The 20814-nt window shown below is 36.1% G+C and overlaps 1 protein-coding gene across 2 annotated transcripts in view; it reads right to left on the minus strand.

Annotated features, from left to right (window-relative positions):
• Window positions 1-20814, minus strand: part of NAA16 (N(alpha)-acetyltransferase 16, NatA auxiliary subunit) — a 77124-nt gene that overhangs the window by 32601 nt on the left and 23709 nt on the right. For both annotated transcript variants that reach the window (XM_009322843.1, XM_009322844.1), the window contains 4 exons: window positions 16919-17072; window positions 15256-15375; window positions 13020-13115; window positions 9182-9288 (listed from right to left, as the gene is read on the minus strand). In XM_009322843.1, coding sequence (XP_009321118.1) covers window positions 9182-9288; window positions 13020-13115; window positions 15256-15375; window positions 16919-17072 — 477 coding nt within the window. The remainder of the gene's footprint in view (window positions 1-9181; window positions 9289-13019; window positions 13116-15255; window positions 15376-16918; window positions 17073-20814) is intronic.

The following is a 20814-nucleotide window of genomic DNA, read 5'->3' on the forward strand; positions in this document are numbered from 1 at the left end:
CTGTCTTTTTTCACTCTTGCCTTCAGATATTTGTACATGTAAGATCCCACCTGAGGCTTCTCTTCTCCAGGCTAAATAATCCTAGCTCTCAGCCTCTCCTCGTACGCCAGACACTCCAGTCCCTTCAGCAATTTCATGACCTTACTCTGGACTCTTTCCAGTATGTCCATGTGGTTTTCATACAGGGGAGCCTAGAAGCAGACCCAGCACTCCAGATGTGTCTCAACAGGGCTGAGGAGAGGAGAAAGATCACCTCCCTTGACCTCATGGTGGTGCTTTTACTAATGCAACCCAAGATGTTGTTGACCACCTTTGCCGCAGGGTACATTGCTGGCTCATGTTCAGTTTGCTGTCTACCAGAACCCCCAGGTCCTTTTCTGCAAAGCTACTTTCCAGCTGGTCAGTCCCCAACGTATACTAGAGCATTGGGTTATTCCTCCTAAGGTGCAGGACCTGGTATTTCCCTTCATTAAACTTGCTTTCAGCCCATTTCTCCAGCCCATCAAGGTTTCTCTGAATGACAGCACAATCCTCTCATGCATCTGCCACTCCTCGCAGTTTTGTATCATCTGCATGGTTGTTGAGGGGTACAATCTGCCCCATCAACCAAGTCATTAACAAAGATGTTACATACTACTGGCCCCAGTGTTAACTACCTGGGGACACTAGTTGGACTTCATGCTGCTGATCACAACACTGAGCCTGGCCGTTCAGCCAGTTTTCAGTCCACCTTACTGTCTACTAAGCTGTACTTCAACAGTTTTTTGTGTTATAGGAGACAGTGTCAAAAGCCTTGCTAAAGTCAAGATAAACAGTATCAACTGCTCTCCCCTTGTTCACTAAGGTAGCCATTTTGTCATAGAAGGGTATCAAGTTAGTCAGGCATGACTTCCCCTTCATAAATCCATCCTACCTACTCCCAGCCACACTTTGTCCTTTGTGTGTTTGGTAATGGTTTCCAGGATTATTTGCTCCATCAGCTTCACAAGGATTGAGATGAAGCTGACTGGCCCATAGATCCTCATATCCTCCTTTTTGTACTTCTTGAAAACAGAGTGACATTTGCTTTCCTCCAGTCCTCAGGAAACTTCATCCATCACGATGACCTTTCAAGGATCAAGTGGCAGTGCAGTGACATTGTCCAGCTGCCTCAGCAGTTGTGGACGCATCCTATCAGGTCCAATGGGCATGTGCACATCCAATCTGTTTAAAAGTTCTATAACCTGATCCTCTGCTACCAAGATTTATGTATATAAGAAAGCAATGAGTGATACCCATAGGCCCTCAAAAAAATCACAGAAGTTGTGTACATTCTCTATTGCCTTGGTATACCAAACTTGCTACTTTTATCAGCAACTCTCAGAAGGCTTTAAGAAGATTTACCACAAGTGTTGAGCTTGAAATGAGAATCTCATTAGGAAAGATGACAAAAAGCATTATCATGAAAGGTTTTTGAATTTCTCTGGATTCTGCCTCATGAAGAAGTCTGGGGTTTTGTTTGTTTGGGGTTTTTTTTTTAGCACAACAGTGAAAGTTGTCAGTGACTTCATTGACAATTGGTATCTTCTGCTTTTCTTTGATACGTAACAGGAATCTACTCTTGGACATGTAAGAGCATAGACACAAGTACAACCACAAGTATTGTCAAGACAGCACTAAAGGCACCAACTTGGTGTCATCTGAGCAATCCACTGCCATTTCGTTGCACACAGTCAATTACAGAATATATGCAGATGACTTACCTAGAGTCTCCTGATCTAAGAAGTGTCCTATCAGAGGAGTGAATGATACCTAGAAGATCGGAATAAAAGTATCACCATGTCCAATGTTTGTCTTGGTGCTAGTGGATGTCGGAAGATGCAGGTTGAGAAGGAAGAAAAAACCTAAGCACCTGCTTGGGACATGTCTTCCTCCCAGGAAGACTAAGCACCTGCTGTATCTGCCAATTAAAGGCACAGATTCAATGCATGAAGGGCACGGTTTAAACTGCGGATTTAGTGTGAACACCACCATGATGGTGTTTAGCACAGAGTACCTCCCCTTTCTAGGTAACTCTTCCCCAGAATTCTTTGATTTTGTGATCGAAATTATGCAAATAAAGTTAACATGGGGGAAAAAGTCCCAAGAAACAAACACACACAGAACGAACTTAAAGAGTTTCGCAGAACAGTAGGACATACACGGGGTTCCCTCTTGGTGTCTTGAACAATAGTCGGAACCAAGAGTGTGTTTCAAGAGGAATTGTACAAATAGGCACAGGCTGGTATTTGAGAAGGTGACTGAACTCATAGCCAAGGCACATGTGTTTACTGTGGAATCTCTGTAATAGTCCCATATTCTAAAAGCTATTTTAAAAATCAGATATTCTTGGAGAACCAGAAGTTGCTAGCATTTGTTATAATACGTGAAACAACATTCAACGAATTGTAGAAACAGTTCAAGTCTATACTCATATTTTCCCCATCTTAGTTTCTTCCTTCAGTTTAGCAGCCATACATTAATGCAGATGACTAATTAAAATTTGATTAATGTAGATTAATTACAGCATGTTCTTCTGAAGACTGAATTTTCTATTTTTGACAGAAAACAGCAAATTGTTTCTGAATGACAGATAGCGACAACCTAAAAAACACCACAAAAACACCAAGAACATTCTTCTTTTATCCATACTTTGGTAAAATCATGCTTCATAATACACACTAATGAAATTATTATCAACTCAATCCAACATGCACAGCTACAGTAACAACTCATGCAGGAAAGTGGGTGAACTTAATTTTCTAAAGTAAAGGACTTTTAGAGATAGCCATTTTTTGCATTTTGCCTGTGACTGTTTTGCTACATGTAAAAGCTATTTCCCTGCACTTGTTCCATATGAGAAGAGTTCCTCTAAGTGATATTTAAAAGTCTGCTAGCTGTTTTAGCAACCCAGGAGTTAGCTAATTGACACACCGAGTCAAACACACTGTCCTTACAAGACACTACAAGATCAGTTGAGAAAAATAAATATTGAGCTCAGAATGCAGGTCTGTTCCTTAACACCAGTAACCTGCATAGCTCTTGTTCAGACCAGCCATTTCCTTTCCTTTCTCCAACCCGAACAGGTAAGTAGAACCTGGTACAGAACTTCTTACATTTGTGAACTTTGTCTTTTATGTAACCACACTCACTTCCCACTACTTCATCATGACCTACAGTTTTCACATTTATAAAGCCCCAGGCTATATTTACAGCATTCCCTAGAGGCTGCCATATAATGAATAGAAGGAAGATGTATACAATTTCTTCACAACATACAGTGGCTACTTCAAGAGTCATCCAAAACAAGTGTACAGCGATGAACATTATTCTTGCTGACTAAGTATTTTTTTAAAATAAGAACAAAGCCATCAAGACAATGTTTCATCAAATGATTTCTCTAATGTGTCGTAGGCAAGAAGTGATCTATGACTGAGTATCAGCAATGATGTACCACTGACCATGGTCTATATAGCATTATAAACTTGTTTTGAATGAGACACTGGAAAATACAGTAAGACTTGCTCTGACAGTCTCTATCACCCTCTAATCCTTTTTTTTGTTCGGTTGGAAAGACAGACTCTACCTGTGTACCAATGTGGCAAGTTAGGAAGTGATTAGTGCATGCCTTTGGTATTTGCAAACAGGGAGCATAGTAACAATTATCGTTTGAGACAGAACTCAAACTCTTTACTTAACATATCCTTACACACCCACATGACCTGTAGAAAAATCAGTTGCCAGTATTATAGAAAATGATAAAACAAACATCTCCTTTTCAGTTGGCCTTTGTCCAACATTTCCTCCTGTAATTCAATGCCCCCTCATTTTTTTTCTTATTTCAATATTAGAGTAATTTTATGCTACAGCATGATATAGAAGTGCACTCAGGATACTGAACAGCTGGCGTGATTTTTTTTAATTATACAGTATTTTAATAATCAAAAGCTCTATCCACAGCACAATACATTTGATCAAGTTTAAATAGCAGTACAGTTTCTAGGCAAAAGACAATTGTTAGCTCCATTTCTTCAAGCTTCTCACCCTTCAGTCTCTACTACTTATATCTCCTCTGGTCTAGGTGGGCTTGACAAAGAGGAAGAAACAGCCAAAAACCAGTTCACATGCTACATATCAGACTAGCATAACAGCACAAAACCTAAAGAATCACAACCTCATTCGAAGAACTTTGAAGGATTAAACAGTTAATTGGGTAACTCCCTTCTAAAACTAGGGAGAAAAACATTAGTCACATCACTGCTTCGCAAGCAGTGAAAGACCACAGAATCCACAATTAGATCTTGTTGCAATGCACGTACAGTAATCTACGGCAAAGCAAGCTTAAAACTTTCTCCCCCTCCCCATCAGCTTCCAGAGTTATTTTAAAGTCTGCCTTAAGTACCTCTGAAACAATCATCTCAAATCTCAGTGGGTTAACAGCTCACTCCTAGAAGGTGACAAACAATATTGCTGAGACTGTGATGAAACATCCAGCCAACCTGCTTATCCCAGGTTTCACCATACCATCTCTGCCGCCTTCCCAAGTGTCCAAGTTTCAAGCAGTTAGCAAATCTTGAACAGTTTCCTTTTCAACCCAGTTGTACAGACAAATATAAACTTCTGCGCATCACAAACTGAACACAAGGCCAACACATACATGATTTTTTCTGCTCCAGAATTTTAGGGAAGACAGATTGCATAAAGTAAAGTATACTTTAACTCACTAGAGACTTATTTATTAGGGAAGATTTTACGTCAAAAAAGTCTGAGAATGCCAAAAAGCAACAAAGCTATACGCAAACTTTCTTTACTGAACAGATTTCAGATCCTCATTCCTTTGGGTACTTTAACTCATTAGAGACTTATTTATTAGGGAAGATTTTATGTCAAAAAAGTCTTTGAGAATGCCAAAAAGCAACAAAGCTATATGCAAACTTTCTTACTGAACAGATTTCAGATCCTCATTCCTTTGGGTACTCGAAGAAAGTCTCTTCCAGCAATAGCCTTAAGATAATTTTTTTTTCATGAAACAAATAGCTTTACATTATTATACCATGATGTCTTTCCCACTTTTGGTACCCTTCTGTTACTTCACCCAAATGATCTTAAACAACAGTTCTATTTTAAGTGAGAAGGAAGATTAAAAACATCTTTCCTCCTTAACCGAAGTAAAGCATATTCTTTAGTGAAGTGATAAAGAACCAGTTGTACTCCACACATTTATCCACCTCATATTCACTCAAGTATGTAAACAAATTCCAATTAGGTAGCTGAAAAAGTGACATCCCCTCCACCCAGTTAGCACTCCAGTTATTTCAGTTTTGGTTTTTGGTGGGACATCAGTTAATTCTTTCTAAAGCAACTGGTAAAGCTTGCTCATTTCATAGATACAAACTACTCAAAATAGATACTTTGGGAACAAGTATAAACAGTTCCCAACACACCCCAGTGAAACATATGGGACACACCATAGGTACCTTCAGTTTCAGACATCTATATTTAGGTAACCATAATATAGGTGCCTGTGCTCCCCCTACAATCTAAACAGATCTATCAGATCTGCCTAACACAGCCAAAAGGAGCCTTGATAGCTGTTTAACTGATCCTATGTAGGAAGCCACATACGGTGGTGAGCTGAACAGTTTTCTGTGTCCACTGACTGACATTCACATGCCTGAATCTGGAACTTAATGTCATTCCTTGACTGTTAAAAACATATTCCAGAGACTTTGGGAGACAACCAGACTGAAAGTTTTTGAAATCTGAACACACATCTGCCTAACATAATTCACCTACCCAAAGAAAACAGAACCAAGAAAATGGAGCTAAAGAAATATTTCAGCCATCTTTTTACTGGATGACAGTCACGCCAAATTTTTTATTTTGTCAAAAGTTATGCTTAGCATACAAGAACTATACTTTTTTGATTTAATCAAATACACTGAAAATTATTATTTGAAAGCAGGAATATACAGGAGCACAATATACCCTTTATGATAAGCTATGCAAAGATAATTATCTGTTTTTTTCTATTCCTAGAAATATTAAACCAATAAAAAGACTACCTTCTCTGTCTTCAGGATCCTTCATTTAGACAGCTTATTGATCTCCAATGAGGTCTCAGATTAGATTTCAAGGAACAAAACAAAAAATTCAGTCAAGTATCAGACACACTTCTAGTCTCCCTAAGACAACTCAGAGTGTAACAAATACGTATACCAGAAAAGGATCTTGTCAAACAATTCTCAAAACAAAAATGAGCATAGGTGAAAGAAAAAAGTTAAACGTAATACTTGGCCAACTTGTAAATTACTCCAGTGTGTTCTTGGTGGATTTGATTACTCAGTTGTTGAGCAATTTACCTTTTTAACTCCTTAACTGCTTAAAGGATCTTTGATCAAGTCAATGCTAACATACTAAAACACTGCTAGTTGATCATCATAAGACACAGCTGAACTTCAACTCCTTAAGTAGACCAAAAATCAGAATTTCTCCCTCTTTATTTTCTCATGTTACTTGCACAACTTCCACAAGTACAGCAAATCTGGTTTAGATCTTTATCACAACAATGCCTGTATTAGAATACAAAGCATAACTTCCGACCTATAACCTTGGTATTTGGAGTCTAAGCGGTGTAAGTACTGAAGAGTTTCTAGAACTTCCCTAAATAGTCTTCACTTTGATCTGTGCAAGTCCTAAAGCTTTGCAGCTCTGTGTACCTCAAGCTAGATTTCACCCAAAACTGTTAACTAATGTTAGTAGACTAGAATTTTTTTAATCAAAATATGGCAGCAATTTTTATTTACAGCATTTAGTATGAAGTACCAACCTATAACAACTAGATAACAAACATTTTCCTGAACACATTTGACAAATATTTGCTTTCTATACAACCAGCTTCCCCCCCCCCCTTGTCCTCTCCAAACACAGGGCAGACAAATGTTTTTCCTCTAGAATCAGCTACTCTTTGCACTACCTTTTGCTCTCTCCACTCAGGTGTAAAAGGTGTTCTTAACACCAAAATGTTAAGAGCTACTTACTGAGAAATAGAATCCTCATCTTCACTGAGAAAGTAAAGCTATATTTTTTCTCCACTACTCCTTTGTATTCTTGCAAGTACTGAATTAAGTAATTCACATTTTCCTTTCCTACATTAAAAAGTGCTGCAATATTTTATATCTGAGTTAAGTACATACAAATAGAAAACTTATTAATATAAATATTGCTTATTTCACCTTTTTCCCCAAACTATGGTTTATGAAAGATCCTGGACCCACCTGGAGTTCTAGAAAGAAGGAAGTTTCTAGGCTTAAATACCAACTCTTTCATAAAATCCTCGTATCTATGCCACTTCAAAATGTAACTGCAATTGACTACACCAAATTACACCTGTTTCTAAAGAAATAAGTGGGGAACTGTTCATTCCCAACTTGTAGAGAATTCAGTAATTTGCCAGGTATTTTATAGCAGGCATAACACGATCCTGACTACAATTCTTTCTTTCAGTCAAAATATACCAGTAATTTATGTGAGAAGCTAGTGTTAGGCACCAACTTAGAGAAGTTAGATACCGAAATACAACATTTTCCTGCAAGGTGTAGCACACATTAGTTCGCCACAATTTTCTGCCCCCTAATCCTTAAGTTTTAGCAATTCTAAAATTAACTGCCAGAGACTAAAATTAAAGTTTCTCTTAGTTTCAAAGATCCTTCTGGTACACTATGGTTACATGAAAACCCAACCAAGTGAAATGTGAAAGAGACCCTGTCATGATAAGGGAAGGACAAGAAAGAAGAGGAAAACGCATTTGCAGAAGTTCACAGCACAAACAAATCCAAGCATATTTGGAAATTGTGAGGCTCTTGATATTAATCACTTTTTAGGATTAAGCTGGCAGTTCCAAGTGGCACTGATTTGATACAATGAAGATAACTAGCAGCAAGGAACTTACTGCCCCAAAGTCTGCCCCAAAACATGGTAGTCCTCATTTTTTCTACCATCAGGTCAAAAACAATTAAGTGCTAAAAATCTTTTCACATGCCATATAAGTTTATACGTATCTTAACTTCTAGATTTTCATACTTCAAACAGCAGAGGTAAAACTTTCACAGCACTGACTGTACTTCTGTCTAGATAGTCAGTGTATCATCACCTAAAAAATTTCAATGCAGTTTCAAAAGCTTACACTGAAAAGTACGCATTAGCAATAGGCACTGTAGAAAAGCTTGTACTATACATGATACCAGAATTTACTAAAATTATGTCAACCACGGAGACACAGTCCAGATTACAGTCTCCAAAGAGAAGTGTACTGAAAATTTCATATTAGGACAACTAGCAAAGAGACTCTTCGAAAGAATAATTTTAGTCCAATTAAAGGAATATCCACTGCTGGTTGAAAAGCTGCATCATGTATTTAGGGTTTTTCCAGCTACAAAAACCTCTTCTTACCTAGTCATGAATGGATTAGAATACCCAGAGTTTTATTGCTTGTAGCAAAGATAGCAACATCTGAATAGACTAACTTTTATTTTCTACACATTTTAGTAACATGCTTCAGTTCAAAAATTTATTTTTACTATACCTTACTGACGAGCTTGGAATCAAGAACTGCATTTGAAACAATAGTTCTAATGTGACACAATTTTGCCAAAACTGAGAGTTTAGTGTTTAATTTTTGCACATCTAAAGTTGTAGCTAAAGACTTAAATAGGAAACAAGCCTTTGTGGTAAATACTAACATGTTCATGTATTCATGCAATTCAGAAGTGTACGTAGAACAATAGCCATCTGTGTGATATTTTAAAATCATGACTTCTGGTGACATCATAAACCATAAGGTAAAAGAATCCTGACATGCTTGCACTCAAAGTACACAAAAATAAAGTTATTGGTTATCTTTGATTTTAAGAACCTCAGTGCATTCTGCACCAATCCAACTTCAAGCATTTTGACATCAACTGTCTACAGAAGTGAAGTTTCATACATATTAAGCATCATCAAGTGATCATTTGTGTATGACAATATAGCACATTAAGGAGAAAAATGTTCAGCAACAGTTATTGGTGAGTTACAAGACAATCTATATAAAAACAGTTAAGATAATCTATTAGAAATTCAATATAGAAGACTTCATTAAAACCAAATAAATACTAAATGTTACCTTTTCTGGATTGTAATATAAAGATTTCAAAGTGGTAAACAAGGGTGGGCAGCCTTTACTGAAGTTAACCCTCAGGAACTTATCCATTAGTTCTCTAAATTTTTCACCTAGAAACAAAAGTGTAGTTGGTTATATGTCAGTGATTCCAAGTGTTATATAAATACAAGCACTAATTGCTGTGCAACTCTGGATAATAGAGTAACTGAGAAACTGCAATTAAGGGTTTTCATCTTTCCTGTTATTTAAGAATTATCCGGAGCATATTTGCATCTTAAAAAAGATCTGAATAAAATGCTTAAGTTGCTAGTGTTTAGGAGACTGCTGACGAAGACATGGTAACAGTCCTCAAACCTGTAAAATCTATTAAAAAGAGAAAGTGTTAAGTGCTGGCTACAGAGAATGTAGCAAGGGCTATTTAAATGAACACTGGAAAAAATTTAATGGTAAGAATAACTAAGCACTGGAATGGATTACCTTGGAGATCTTGTAAAAGCTCCATCATTAGAAGTTTTTATGATTAAGTTAGACAAAAGTGTGTTAGGAATAGTGCAGATATAAATTATCCTGCTTTGAGGAAGAAGGATGGATGAAATGAACCCTCTACCTCTCTTCTAGTCCTATTTTTTTTATGAGTAGGACATGACTTCCGATGGTAATAGGATTGTTTCTGGAATCAGAAACAGAATAGAAGACTGGGTTTCAGAAGGAAAAGCACCATATCAGAATCATCTTTATCAAAATATACTGGCAGAAAGCTAAAAATCTGATTTAATTATGTTTTCAGGTAAAAATTACAGTACTTGCAATATGCCACTTTTTCTGAGAAATGCTGTTTCAAAAAAACCCAAACCCACAAAACAACCCACAAACAGGACTTCAAGAAGATATCCAGTCAGGAAAATAGCTGACTTTCATGTTTTTATTCCTATGATGAAAAGTGATTGTTTTCAGTTGTTTCTATTTTTTTAGATTTTTTTATTGGTTTTATTTGCTTTGCATAGGGATGAAGTTGCTAAACTTCACTGCCTACTCTGTTGTTCTCCAAGTCTTTAAACAAGGAAGTAGTACACTTCACATAATGCTAACATAGATGCATAAAACTGTTGAAATAAACTTCAACTCATTAAGAACACATTACAAATTTGATGAACAGATTGTTTTATAGATATTCAGACAATGAAGATACTGCTGGTTTGTATATAACATTCTTATATACTTCCACCAATTTTTAATTGTCCTACACTTACTGTTACCGGCACTGTTACTGAGACTAATAAAGGTAACTCATGTTCTTGCCTCGCTGTACTAAAACAAACTGCTCTATATAGAAACTCCTACTACCTGTGGATGGGGATCCATAACTGGGCTATAAGCACATGCTTTATTACAGGTGCATTAATTAAAACTTGTTTTCTCACACTACAAGAAACTATGACAATCCATCTCAGTTTCTCAATTTCTTCTGTCAAATTATTCTAATTTATATTCTTAATGGAAGAATTTTAACTCTGAATTTAAGAAAGCAAGATTCAAGTTTTCATTCAGTACATCTTTATTCATAAAAAGCAGAACAGCTTTAAAACAAAGTCTGAAAAATGCAAAACACACAGCTAGGCAACTACCTATGACATGAAGCCAAGCTCAAAATTTAGTCTGAAGCACAGAAGAGACCTGACCACAGGAACAGTGAATCCCCAGCAACATAAACAAACCTAAAACTGGATGGCCAGACTCCAAGCCCCCACACCCTTGATCAGTCTGAAAATTAATTTTAACAGCCTTCTTCCATAAAGGTGGTTTCCAGCTGGATCAAGGACCTGATTTGTATCAAATACAAGGTTATTAAGGTGCAATGCACGACAAGGTCAGGGAAGGACTGCCCTTTTAATACCAGCCTGCACTTTAGAGTATTTTAAACCAACTCTGAATCAACCAACATTGGTTGCAAGCAACTAGTCAGTGACCACACTGGAACAGCAACCTCACTTAACCAAAAATTCTGTCCTCTTGAAATTTGCGAATATGTTTCTGCAAACAAGTTTGTTTCTATGCCTTCACATTCTCACTATTAACTTCTGCCAACAGGAATTCTTATCTGTTCTACTTACAAACAGAAGAAATAATTTAGTAAATAGATGAATTTCTAGGGATAAAAAACAGCCTTATACATCCATGACTTATACAAGCTTAACAGGTTAACAGAAACACAAGTTTAAATTTAGGAAAATTCTTACTTGTTATGAAACACTGCAGAAAGTAGCCTACTGAGAGACTTTTCTTGACTGATCTAATCATCAATTCTGCTGTCATTTAGACTATTATTGTTATTGCAACAACTAATCCTTGTTACCAGACATATTCCCATTTAAATGAACATTAGCTGTGAAACTACATTGTCAGATATGATAAGGTAACCTAGTGCAAAACATACAGTGAAATGAAGTCAACAGCAAAACACACTATTAATAAAGATATGGAAAAGCGTTTTGCAGGTTATTTCCTTGTTTGCTATCTATTACCATAACAATTTTATTACACACGAAAAACAGTTACTTGTCACCTAACTTTTCAAATCTAGCTGAACTGCCTTAAAATTTGCCCTTGTATCTTCAAAGAAACTGAAGTATCTGGGATTAAGTAAGGCACAAGTGTTAACTTCAGGCCTAAATCTCTTACGAACCAGTTAAAATCTTGTGATTTTACACAGGAAAGGTATATGCACATTCAGACTCCTGAGCAACAACAGAAAAGTAGACTAACTATGCTCTGTAGCATTTAAAGGTACAAGTGCAGTGCTCAGTAACTGAGCTAAACTATAAACTAACCTCACAAAAGCATGAGCAAATACGTTGGCAATTTGCAGCTGAACTTAAATATCAAATGTCATCTAATTTTTATGTACTTCGTATTTCTTTCCAAAAGTTTTCTACTGGAGTTACAGCAGTTAGACAGCTACATACTAAGTGTGTATTTTTATGGGATTTACCATTTCATTTAGCCTCCTTCCTTCTATTTTGGAAGATCATAGCTTTCTGTTTTAAAAAGTATATACATATTCCTCCAGAACTGAGGATATCTGCACACTGTATTTCAAAACAGCTTTTGAAAGAACAGAATCACTGAAAGAACTTGGCTATAAAATTAAAAATAAAATATGTCGTGCTATATAACACTGCAGACCTGCTTTTTGTTCCTATTCTTATTAAATTATCAGCACAAAGTTAAATCTACAATATTAAGTTCTAATGGTTCCGCAACAGTGTTGTACACCCAGTAAGATATTCAGAGTCACAAAAAAATTTGGTGTTTTCTGTACAGTAGAAAAACTGTACAGTACAAAAATCGTTTGGAAATTCAGTCCTATGCTATTGTGATTGTTATATGCATCATTTACACCTGATTTCAGTGTTTATAAATTATAAGTTTGCTTATGTGTGTATATTAAAGATATAGGAGGGGATGTGTACATACACACACCCCTATACCTTTAATTCAAGTGTACTATACCCCCTACCTTTTAACTTATGCTTCTTAACTCACATGATGCAGAAAAATAATGTACAACTACAATCTATATACCATTCTGTATTGCAGTTATCAATACAAACATTACATAGTTCATTTCACCATATTAGAGCGCATGAACTTTTTCTATCAACTCCTAAAACATAACAAATAATTTTGTCTATTCCAAGAGAAATGTATACATCTGATTTGTGTACATGTACTAATAGGTATTAAATGCACAAACATATTAAATGCACATTCAACAGCCTGATGAAAACTTAAGGAAAAAAACAGTAAAAAACTATTACGGAACAGATATGCAACTTGTTACCTGAAACAAAGTTTAAAGGTAATCTTCTAGGTGAAACTGCTCTGGGATGTCTTTTACTAACTTCTTCATAAATCTGAAGCCTCTCTTCTAAAGTGCCTATTATCAGTAAATATAATAGATATAAGTAACAGAGAAAAATCTATTCTTCTAAATGTTTTTAAATGTTGAGAATTAATTTAGCTAGACTTCTTACACTGTTTGGATTTGGAACAATTTAAGTATTTCAAGCTATTTTTTCCAGTTAATCATAAACATTACTGTGTAAAACTGCATATGGAAAACACACCGTATGTACAATACACAACTACCAGCATTAATCACTAAGGATAAACTTCAAACAGGACAATTACCTTGTATATTCAATCATTAGTACTAAAGTTTGGTTTCTTTCAGTTACATGCTGAGCAGACCCATTCATACAGTAGTTTGACATTCATACCTTCAATTAACTGGTTTTTCACTATGCATCCATTTCAGACATACTTAAAGCGTTCAGAGAAATATATTGCATTTCTAAATCACAGGTATACAAATAGCATACTATACAAGCATGCCTTTATTATAGGTCCTCTGGTGGCAGCAAAAACAGGGCACAATACTGCCAGTGTAAGTACTGAGCACCAAAACTCTTTATACATTAACGTTTAACAAAAATGAAGCTACTTAAAGATTTTGTTCCCACTCCTCCCCTTTCCCCCATAATATGCTTTGGAGCTCCAATGTGGTTAGAACTTAAATAAAACTAATCTCTTGCTTTGAAATGCCATTTTCACATAATCAAGATATATTTTGCTTAAATATTATGGAATTCATCAAGCAATTTAAATAAAACTGAATGTACAGATCAAGACTGACACAACATATTTAATAAATATAACCGTTTTCCTTTCAGAAGAAAAACAATTTACCTCGTCACTGAGCTCAGATGTTGGGGAAGGGGGGGGAAAATATGTTACCCAGTGGCTCCAAGAGATGTAGAGTTTAAAAGTTATGCTAAAGTAATGTTTGGATTGGAACTAAAGCATATAAAAGCCCTAATTGAAGTCACAAGTTGGAGCTCCAGAACTTACCATGGGGGAGGAAATAGTCCTAAGACCACCTAAAAAAATAAAGTAGCATTATTAGTTTTATAAATTAGTACAGTTTTAATCTACATAGGATTTTAATTTGTCAAATAAACAACTGGATTGGTTCTTTGTTAAGAACTACACATTTTCATCAACATTTATTATATCAAACAGAACAATCAAGTTCTTGGGTAATTTATTTTCTGAGACAATTATCATGACCTTCAACTCTATGGATACACTAGGAAAACCAATCAAAGGGCAACACTACTCTCTGCATAAATTTAACAAATGCAATCATTTTCATTTCCCAATCACAAGCCATATTCCCAGACCTTATGAAACCCAACTGCAAAACTTTCTAGAAGAAAGCTGGTTGAGAAATATAATGCAGCTACAGTCTCTACAAATAATAGCCTTGTGGGCTTATGATTTATGATGTCATCAGAATAACTCAAATCTTCCAGTAATTAATGAACAGTGAAATACAAGGAAACCATTCCTGTGTAAAGGGAAACACTTGGGACAGTTACAACTGCAAAACACTTACAGTATAAATTGACACAATATTGTAATTTAAAGAAAACCAACTAGCTATTTTCCTGGAAAGACAGAACAGCAGTCATGTGAACTTGCATTGGAATAAAAAAGATTTATTCACATTTATCACCTTTTCCTTCAAAGAAAAGGTCACCTAAAAAAAATATTTTTTTTTCAGATGGCCTAACTTTAGAAGGCCATCCAAAATAGATATTGGAGTATTTCTCTACAAGCCTGTAGAAAGAGGTACCACCTAAACAAGATTCAGAATGACAATTTTATGTTGTGGTGTATGATAGTAGTCTGACAATCAACTACTAGACGGGAATGAATTGCAATTTGGTTTCCAAGTTCATGTGTGGCAAGGAAATGTTCTTCATGTAAGTACATTAGCAAATGCCACCCTTAGCTCCAAGCAAGAGACTTGCTGTTGGTATTTTCATGCATCAGGTTTTTCAGTGAACATTTTTAAAATGGATAACCACAACTACATCATATTCAAGATTAGAAAGCACATAATTTTCTGCCAAGTAAAGCTTTTTAATCTAAAACGTAACACATCAAACAGGAGTTTTAAGTATATCCTGTATCATAACGTATTTTCAATGTATCTGTGTATCTTAACTTACTAGGTTGCAGGGCCTTTTCCAAGCCTTCATAATAATACCAGTTTTCCGCATTGCGCTCAATTAACTCCCTGTATACTTCACCAGCTTCGTTCAATCTTCCCAACTTCAGTAACATCTCTCCTAAAAACAACGCAGTAATAACATGAGAGAACACTGATGGATTGGGAGTAAAGTTCACAAAACTAGATACATAAAATTGGACTTAATCATATGTAGATACTTAAAAAAGGCTTTATTTTTCCAAAGGCATTTACTGTGTATTACAAGTGCTACCTGAAGCTACCACACACATAGCTCAACACAGTTTGGAGCATTCAGTAGCTGTGAAAACAAAGATTATTCAAATGTCTGTATCCAAGTATTTAAAATAGTTATTGGAATTATCAAAGAAACAAGCAACTCCTCCTTCCAGGACTCCAACACATGACTACTTCGCTTCTTACCAGAGTGTTTACTTAACTACACCTGTGTTTTTCACACCAACCAACCAGTTTTTAACCAGTTAAATCACACTGGTTTGCTACTAAGTAAATTGTTCTACCAGGTATGGCTTGCATGGAATTCATTTTCTTCACAGTAGCCCATACAATGCTGTGTTTCGGGATTTGTGACTAAACTTTTGGTAACACACCAATGTTTTTGTGACTGCTAAATGGTACTTACAGAGCATCAAGGCTTTCTCTTTTTATCCCCACTCTGCCACCCAGCAAACAGGCCAGGGTGGACAGTAAGTTGGGAGCAGACACAACCTGGACAGCTGACCCAAATTGGCCACATGGATATTTCACACTATATAGTGTCACGCTTAGTAATAAAAATTGAGGGGAAGGAGTGTCTGGGCAGGTGGCCATTGCCTGGAGACCAGTGAGCATCAGTCTGCTTGTGGGAAGTGGCGAGTGATTGCTTTTGCATCACTTTGGGATCTGGGTTGTTTTTGTTGTTGTTTTTTTTCCTTTTTCCTTCCTTTCCTTCACTTAATCTATCTTTATCTCAACAGATGAGTTTTCTTGCTTTTGTTCTTCCTATTCTTTCTCCTGTCCTGACAAGGGAGACTCAGAAGTGAGCGAGCAGCTGTGTGGGGCTTACCTGCTGGCCAGGGTCAACCCACCACAATTGTGCAAGCAAGGAGCAGCTGAAGAATGTGTGTTATTACACTGTATAATTGCACATATTCAGAACTCAGTATTAGTACTTCAAATCCACAAAACAACTGTGGATTATTTTTAATCAAAAAATTCAACTTCAGTATTCACTTAAGTAGGGCCATACAAGTAAGTGCACTAGAAAGCTTAAGAAGGAAACAAGAACTTGATACTTCAGTCAGAAAAAAAAATCAGCATTTGCATTACAAATGTGAGATTAAAACTGGATTTATACTAGCTGATTTACAGAAAGCTACTCTAGTGTGCACTAATATAATAATCTGAGGTCTCCTCTGTTCCTGTGTCAACCCAAGTTAAGCTATCTGCATCCACTATCCACTTTGGTAGGCCAAGTTACTTGAGCACAAAATCGTAAATCTGTTTTTACCAGTTTCCTCTATAGTAATTGTTTCAAATAAATGCAAGATTTGACACGTTTTTTCTTTTACTGCTTTATCATATCTGAAAGCCAGTAGCAAAAGTTTAGAACAAAATTGGCTGAGGGAAGAAGAATGACTTACCTTTGATTTCTTCTACTATTAATTTATCACATATTTGCTTTTCATATGTCTCTATATGTTCTAAAGACTCCTGAAATAGATCTGCCTCTCTCATCACTTGATTTTGATATAAAATCAGTTCACTATATTCATAATCTATTTTATTAGGAGGAATCTGGGGGGAAGAAAGCAATAGGTTAGTTAACATTTATCTGTACCTCAACTGTATGCAGTATTACAGAACACAAGATTCAGGCTACAGAATATATCAGGTCTATTTATATACCCATCCAAACATTCAAAATGTAAAACTCCCATTATTCACAATCAAATTCGATTAATTTAGGATATCCTTTGTTAGAGAACAGGTTAAAAAGAATTCCTGTATTTCTCTTGTCTCTATCACTGTGGTGAGCTAATTAAAAAACAGAATCCTTGCCTTCTCTCATACAATGCAATAAAATTTCCTAAGATCTTGGTAATCTTCTCCTTCTGAAGGACTCGTACTCCAGAACAATTTTGACCTAAGTTTTGCAGCAGATTGCTGGGATATCACAATACTCATTTTCAGCATACCAAAATTTCTGGATCAAACTATTTCCAAGAGCAATAATCCACCCAAATACTGGCCATAGCTTGAGAACTAGAATTTTTCAGACAGGTAACTTAAACTATTTTCCTCTAACCAAGTGTTCTCTGTACTACACTTCAATCCCCCAGAAAGTACAGTGCACAAGCATGCAAAGAGTGTTTTCAAGCAACAGATAATTATTTTGAGGTCTGCTGCCAGTTGCATACCTAGGACTTAGTTTACAGGCTATAGTAAAACTAGTGGGTCATCCACCTTCCAGTGATATATCAGCCACTGAAACAGGATGACATTCAAAAGTATTCCTCTCTAGGGATAACTCCCTGAAGTGTATTTAGGCAATGAAAAGTCTTGCCAGAGTTATAATTATTTCATACCAAATGCTCTTCACTAATATACACAGAAGCTACTTCAATTATGAGTAGATTGCAAGAGTTTCAGAGACCAAATGCAGAAGTCCGCAGACAACGCCCAGCAGATCTATACAACAGTTTACTATGTGAAATATACTGCCTCAACAGAAATTGTAGGAGACAGTTATAGTCCAACATGATTTTTTTTAATAAAAATAGATAAGAAGCAGCTGAGCTTGATAAATGTTAATGATTTTCTTCCCCATGACACTACATACTTCATTTCTTCCTGAGCAAGCAACACTTTGAAGTCACACTGGTCACCAAACAGTTTACTGTTACTTTTCTGTTCCCCCAGTAAAGCTTTTCCTCTGTCTTCTTTAAAGAACAAAGTAATTTAATAAACAACAAAAACCACCCCAAAACATTAAGCTGGTTGAAATTAGCATTCATATTAAAAGAAACTTGTCCTTAACCACTACTTCCAGCCCCTCCTTAAGTACACATCAATTTTATAAGATTTAACATTTCTGTTTACATGCTCTTTGAATTTTTTAGAGGCAGCTTTTATAGTACTCTGAATTTTTAAAAGGAAGATTTCCTTTTAGATAGAAATGTTCTGAAAGACAGCATAACTAAAAATATTGGAAAGAAGTGTATATCTGACAATGAACATCAGTTTTGGGGATGAAAATAACAGCATTCAAGTATTTTTAGGAACTGCTAATATATTATAGCAAGTGATGGCTGACGGAACAAGACTAGACCTTGCACATACTAGAGTCAGCAGGTAGCATGGAATCCTACCCATTTCTTAAAATATATTTCTTCTATCTGCAGCTCTATTTCTGTTTCCAACTTTGCTCAATTTTTAGGCATATTAAAAATTGGAAGTCACTAATAAAAACATTGTTACCTGAAAAGCATTTTTAACTGCTTCACAAAATTGACACATGCAACAGGGGTTAAGCATTTAAGCATGTCTTCCTGCTTATCCTTACTGCAATATCACATAACTGAAACTGCAGAGCACCAATTTATTTCTTTCTCTTTCACTTCCCCCATAAAAATATCCTCCCCTCCAATACAATACACATCTAAATTCCACAAGTAGCACAGCTTTTTGGCACATGAATTGGTTTGAGGCCTTCAAAACATAGATTACCCCGAAAACCTTTAAAAAAAAATACATAAAGGGCAAACCAAATATATAAGAGACAAAATCAATTAACCATCTCATAGCTCTTCTGGCTCGGCAGGACTAACAAAAGAAATTATGAAATGTCAAAAAAACAAATTAACTCCCTCTTACACACAGGGCAAATACACCAGAAAGATACCGCGCTTGGTGTTGCTCCATTTAAAAAGCCATTTTTAAAAGTAGTTTTAAGCAGCTCTTTTTTAAAGAGATTTCGAAATCTCATCCCGTTAATGATTTAAACGTGCAGTTCATCAGAAGGCAAGCAGCTTATAACCCCAGTACTTATTCTGAATAATCAGATTGTCTTATAAAGAATAAGATATTCTATAAAAAGTTTTTTCCACACCATTGTCATTGCTGCACAATACATCTTTGCTCCTCCCTCCCCCCGAAGAATTATGATTCTTGTACATGAGATGTCCAACTTTCTCTTGAACTCAACTCTGTTTCACAATAAATTTCTTCCTCTCCTAGACCAAAAAAAAGAATCAACTTTACAACCGTAGATGCCCTAACATAACTGTCACTGAAAGAATGTGACAAGATGCAGCCAAAACATACCTAAGAGCAGACCCCCAAAACTCCAGAGGTTTTCTGTCCATATCTGTAATTGTGGGCCTGATGCAGAAATTAGGAATAAAATAAAAATTAAGAATAAAAATTTTGTTCTGGAAAAGAAGAAAGGAAAAATGGGACATACAACAGTAAAACAAATTGCATAGTTGTTTTACACCTTGGTTCCCAAAATTTAAATTCTGAAGTGACTCTTAAATCATTTGTTTTAACTTGGACAGCACAGGCTGTTATATTTCCTGCAGCGATGTCTGCATTCAACCTCATAACCTGTTTTTGACTGAAATATTGTGCATCTGGTTAATGTACAGCTTTCAGATGACAGGCAATGTTGATCTGGATACACTAAGAGACAGAAAATTCACCATTTCCAATGATAACTTAGCCATTAGAATAAAACTGTCAGTGATAAAAATGATTTATCATTTAAATTTGTTGCTTAACTTCCTGCCACTACTTGTTCCCTTGTTCTTCCACACTAAGCAATCTTCCTAGCTGTCATTCTTCCCAAAACCAGTATCTAAACTGTACTAGAATCACCTAGGTTTTTTTCTGCTTACAGTAAACAAAGAATCTCTGCCCTTCACTAGACAGCATTTTCTCTAGTCCTCTTATCTTTCCACGTTGTTCTTTTCATTTTCTAGCTTTTTATAAACAGGGTCATCAGTAAGTCTTGATCTCTCAGTAATCAGTGCTCTATAGAGAAAAATCCCTGCTTCTTCTCAGAAATAAGGGTGGTTTTTGCTTTTCACCCATAAGTCTGCCCTGAGGGACCATTTTACAATAAGCTAAATCAATCTAACTGCAGCCTGTATCAACAAAGGCAGTTCACTTCCCTCTATTATTCCCCTTCCTCTTTCCCCCCTCACCTCACAGTTCAGTACAGCCAATCAATCCTTCAGAAGAGTGATTATTTTTCTGTCACTTTGGCTTCCTGAACCAGCCCTCCGCGAGTCAACCAGTGCTGCACAAGGAAGCAGTGGGAGCACACAGGAAAATCAGACTGCTGGTTTTGGCAACAGCTTGTAGCTAGATTAGCTCCATTATTTTGTAATACTGCATCTTCAGATACTCACCTACAATCACTAAAATGACAGTTCCTTGATCTTTTCCTTAGTTTTACTGCTTGGTTTTGGCTGTGTTAATTCACATCTCAATGGACAGAGCTGCCTGAGTAATCCAAGTAAATTAATATGATCAC

The sequence above is a fragment of the Pygoscelis adeliae genome, unplaced genomic scaffold (assembly GCF_000699105.1).
Source record: "Pygoscelis adeliae isolate BGI_AS28 unplaced genomic scaffold, ASM69910v1 Scaffold74, whole genome shotgun sequence".
NCBI classification, from domain to species: domain Eukaryota; kingdom Metazoa; phylum Chordata; class Aves; order Sphenisciformes; family Spheniscidae; genus Pygoscelis; species Pygoscelis adeliae.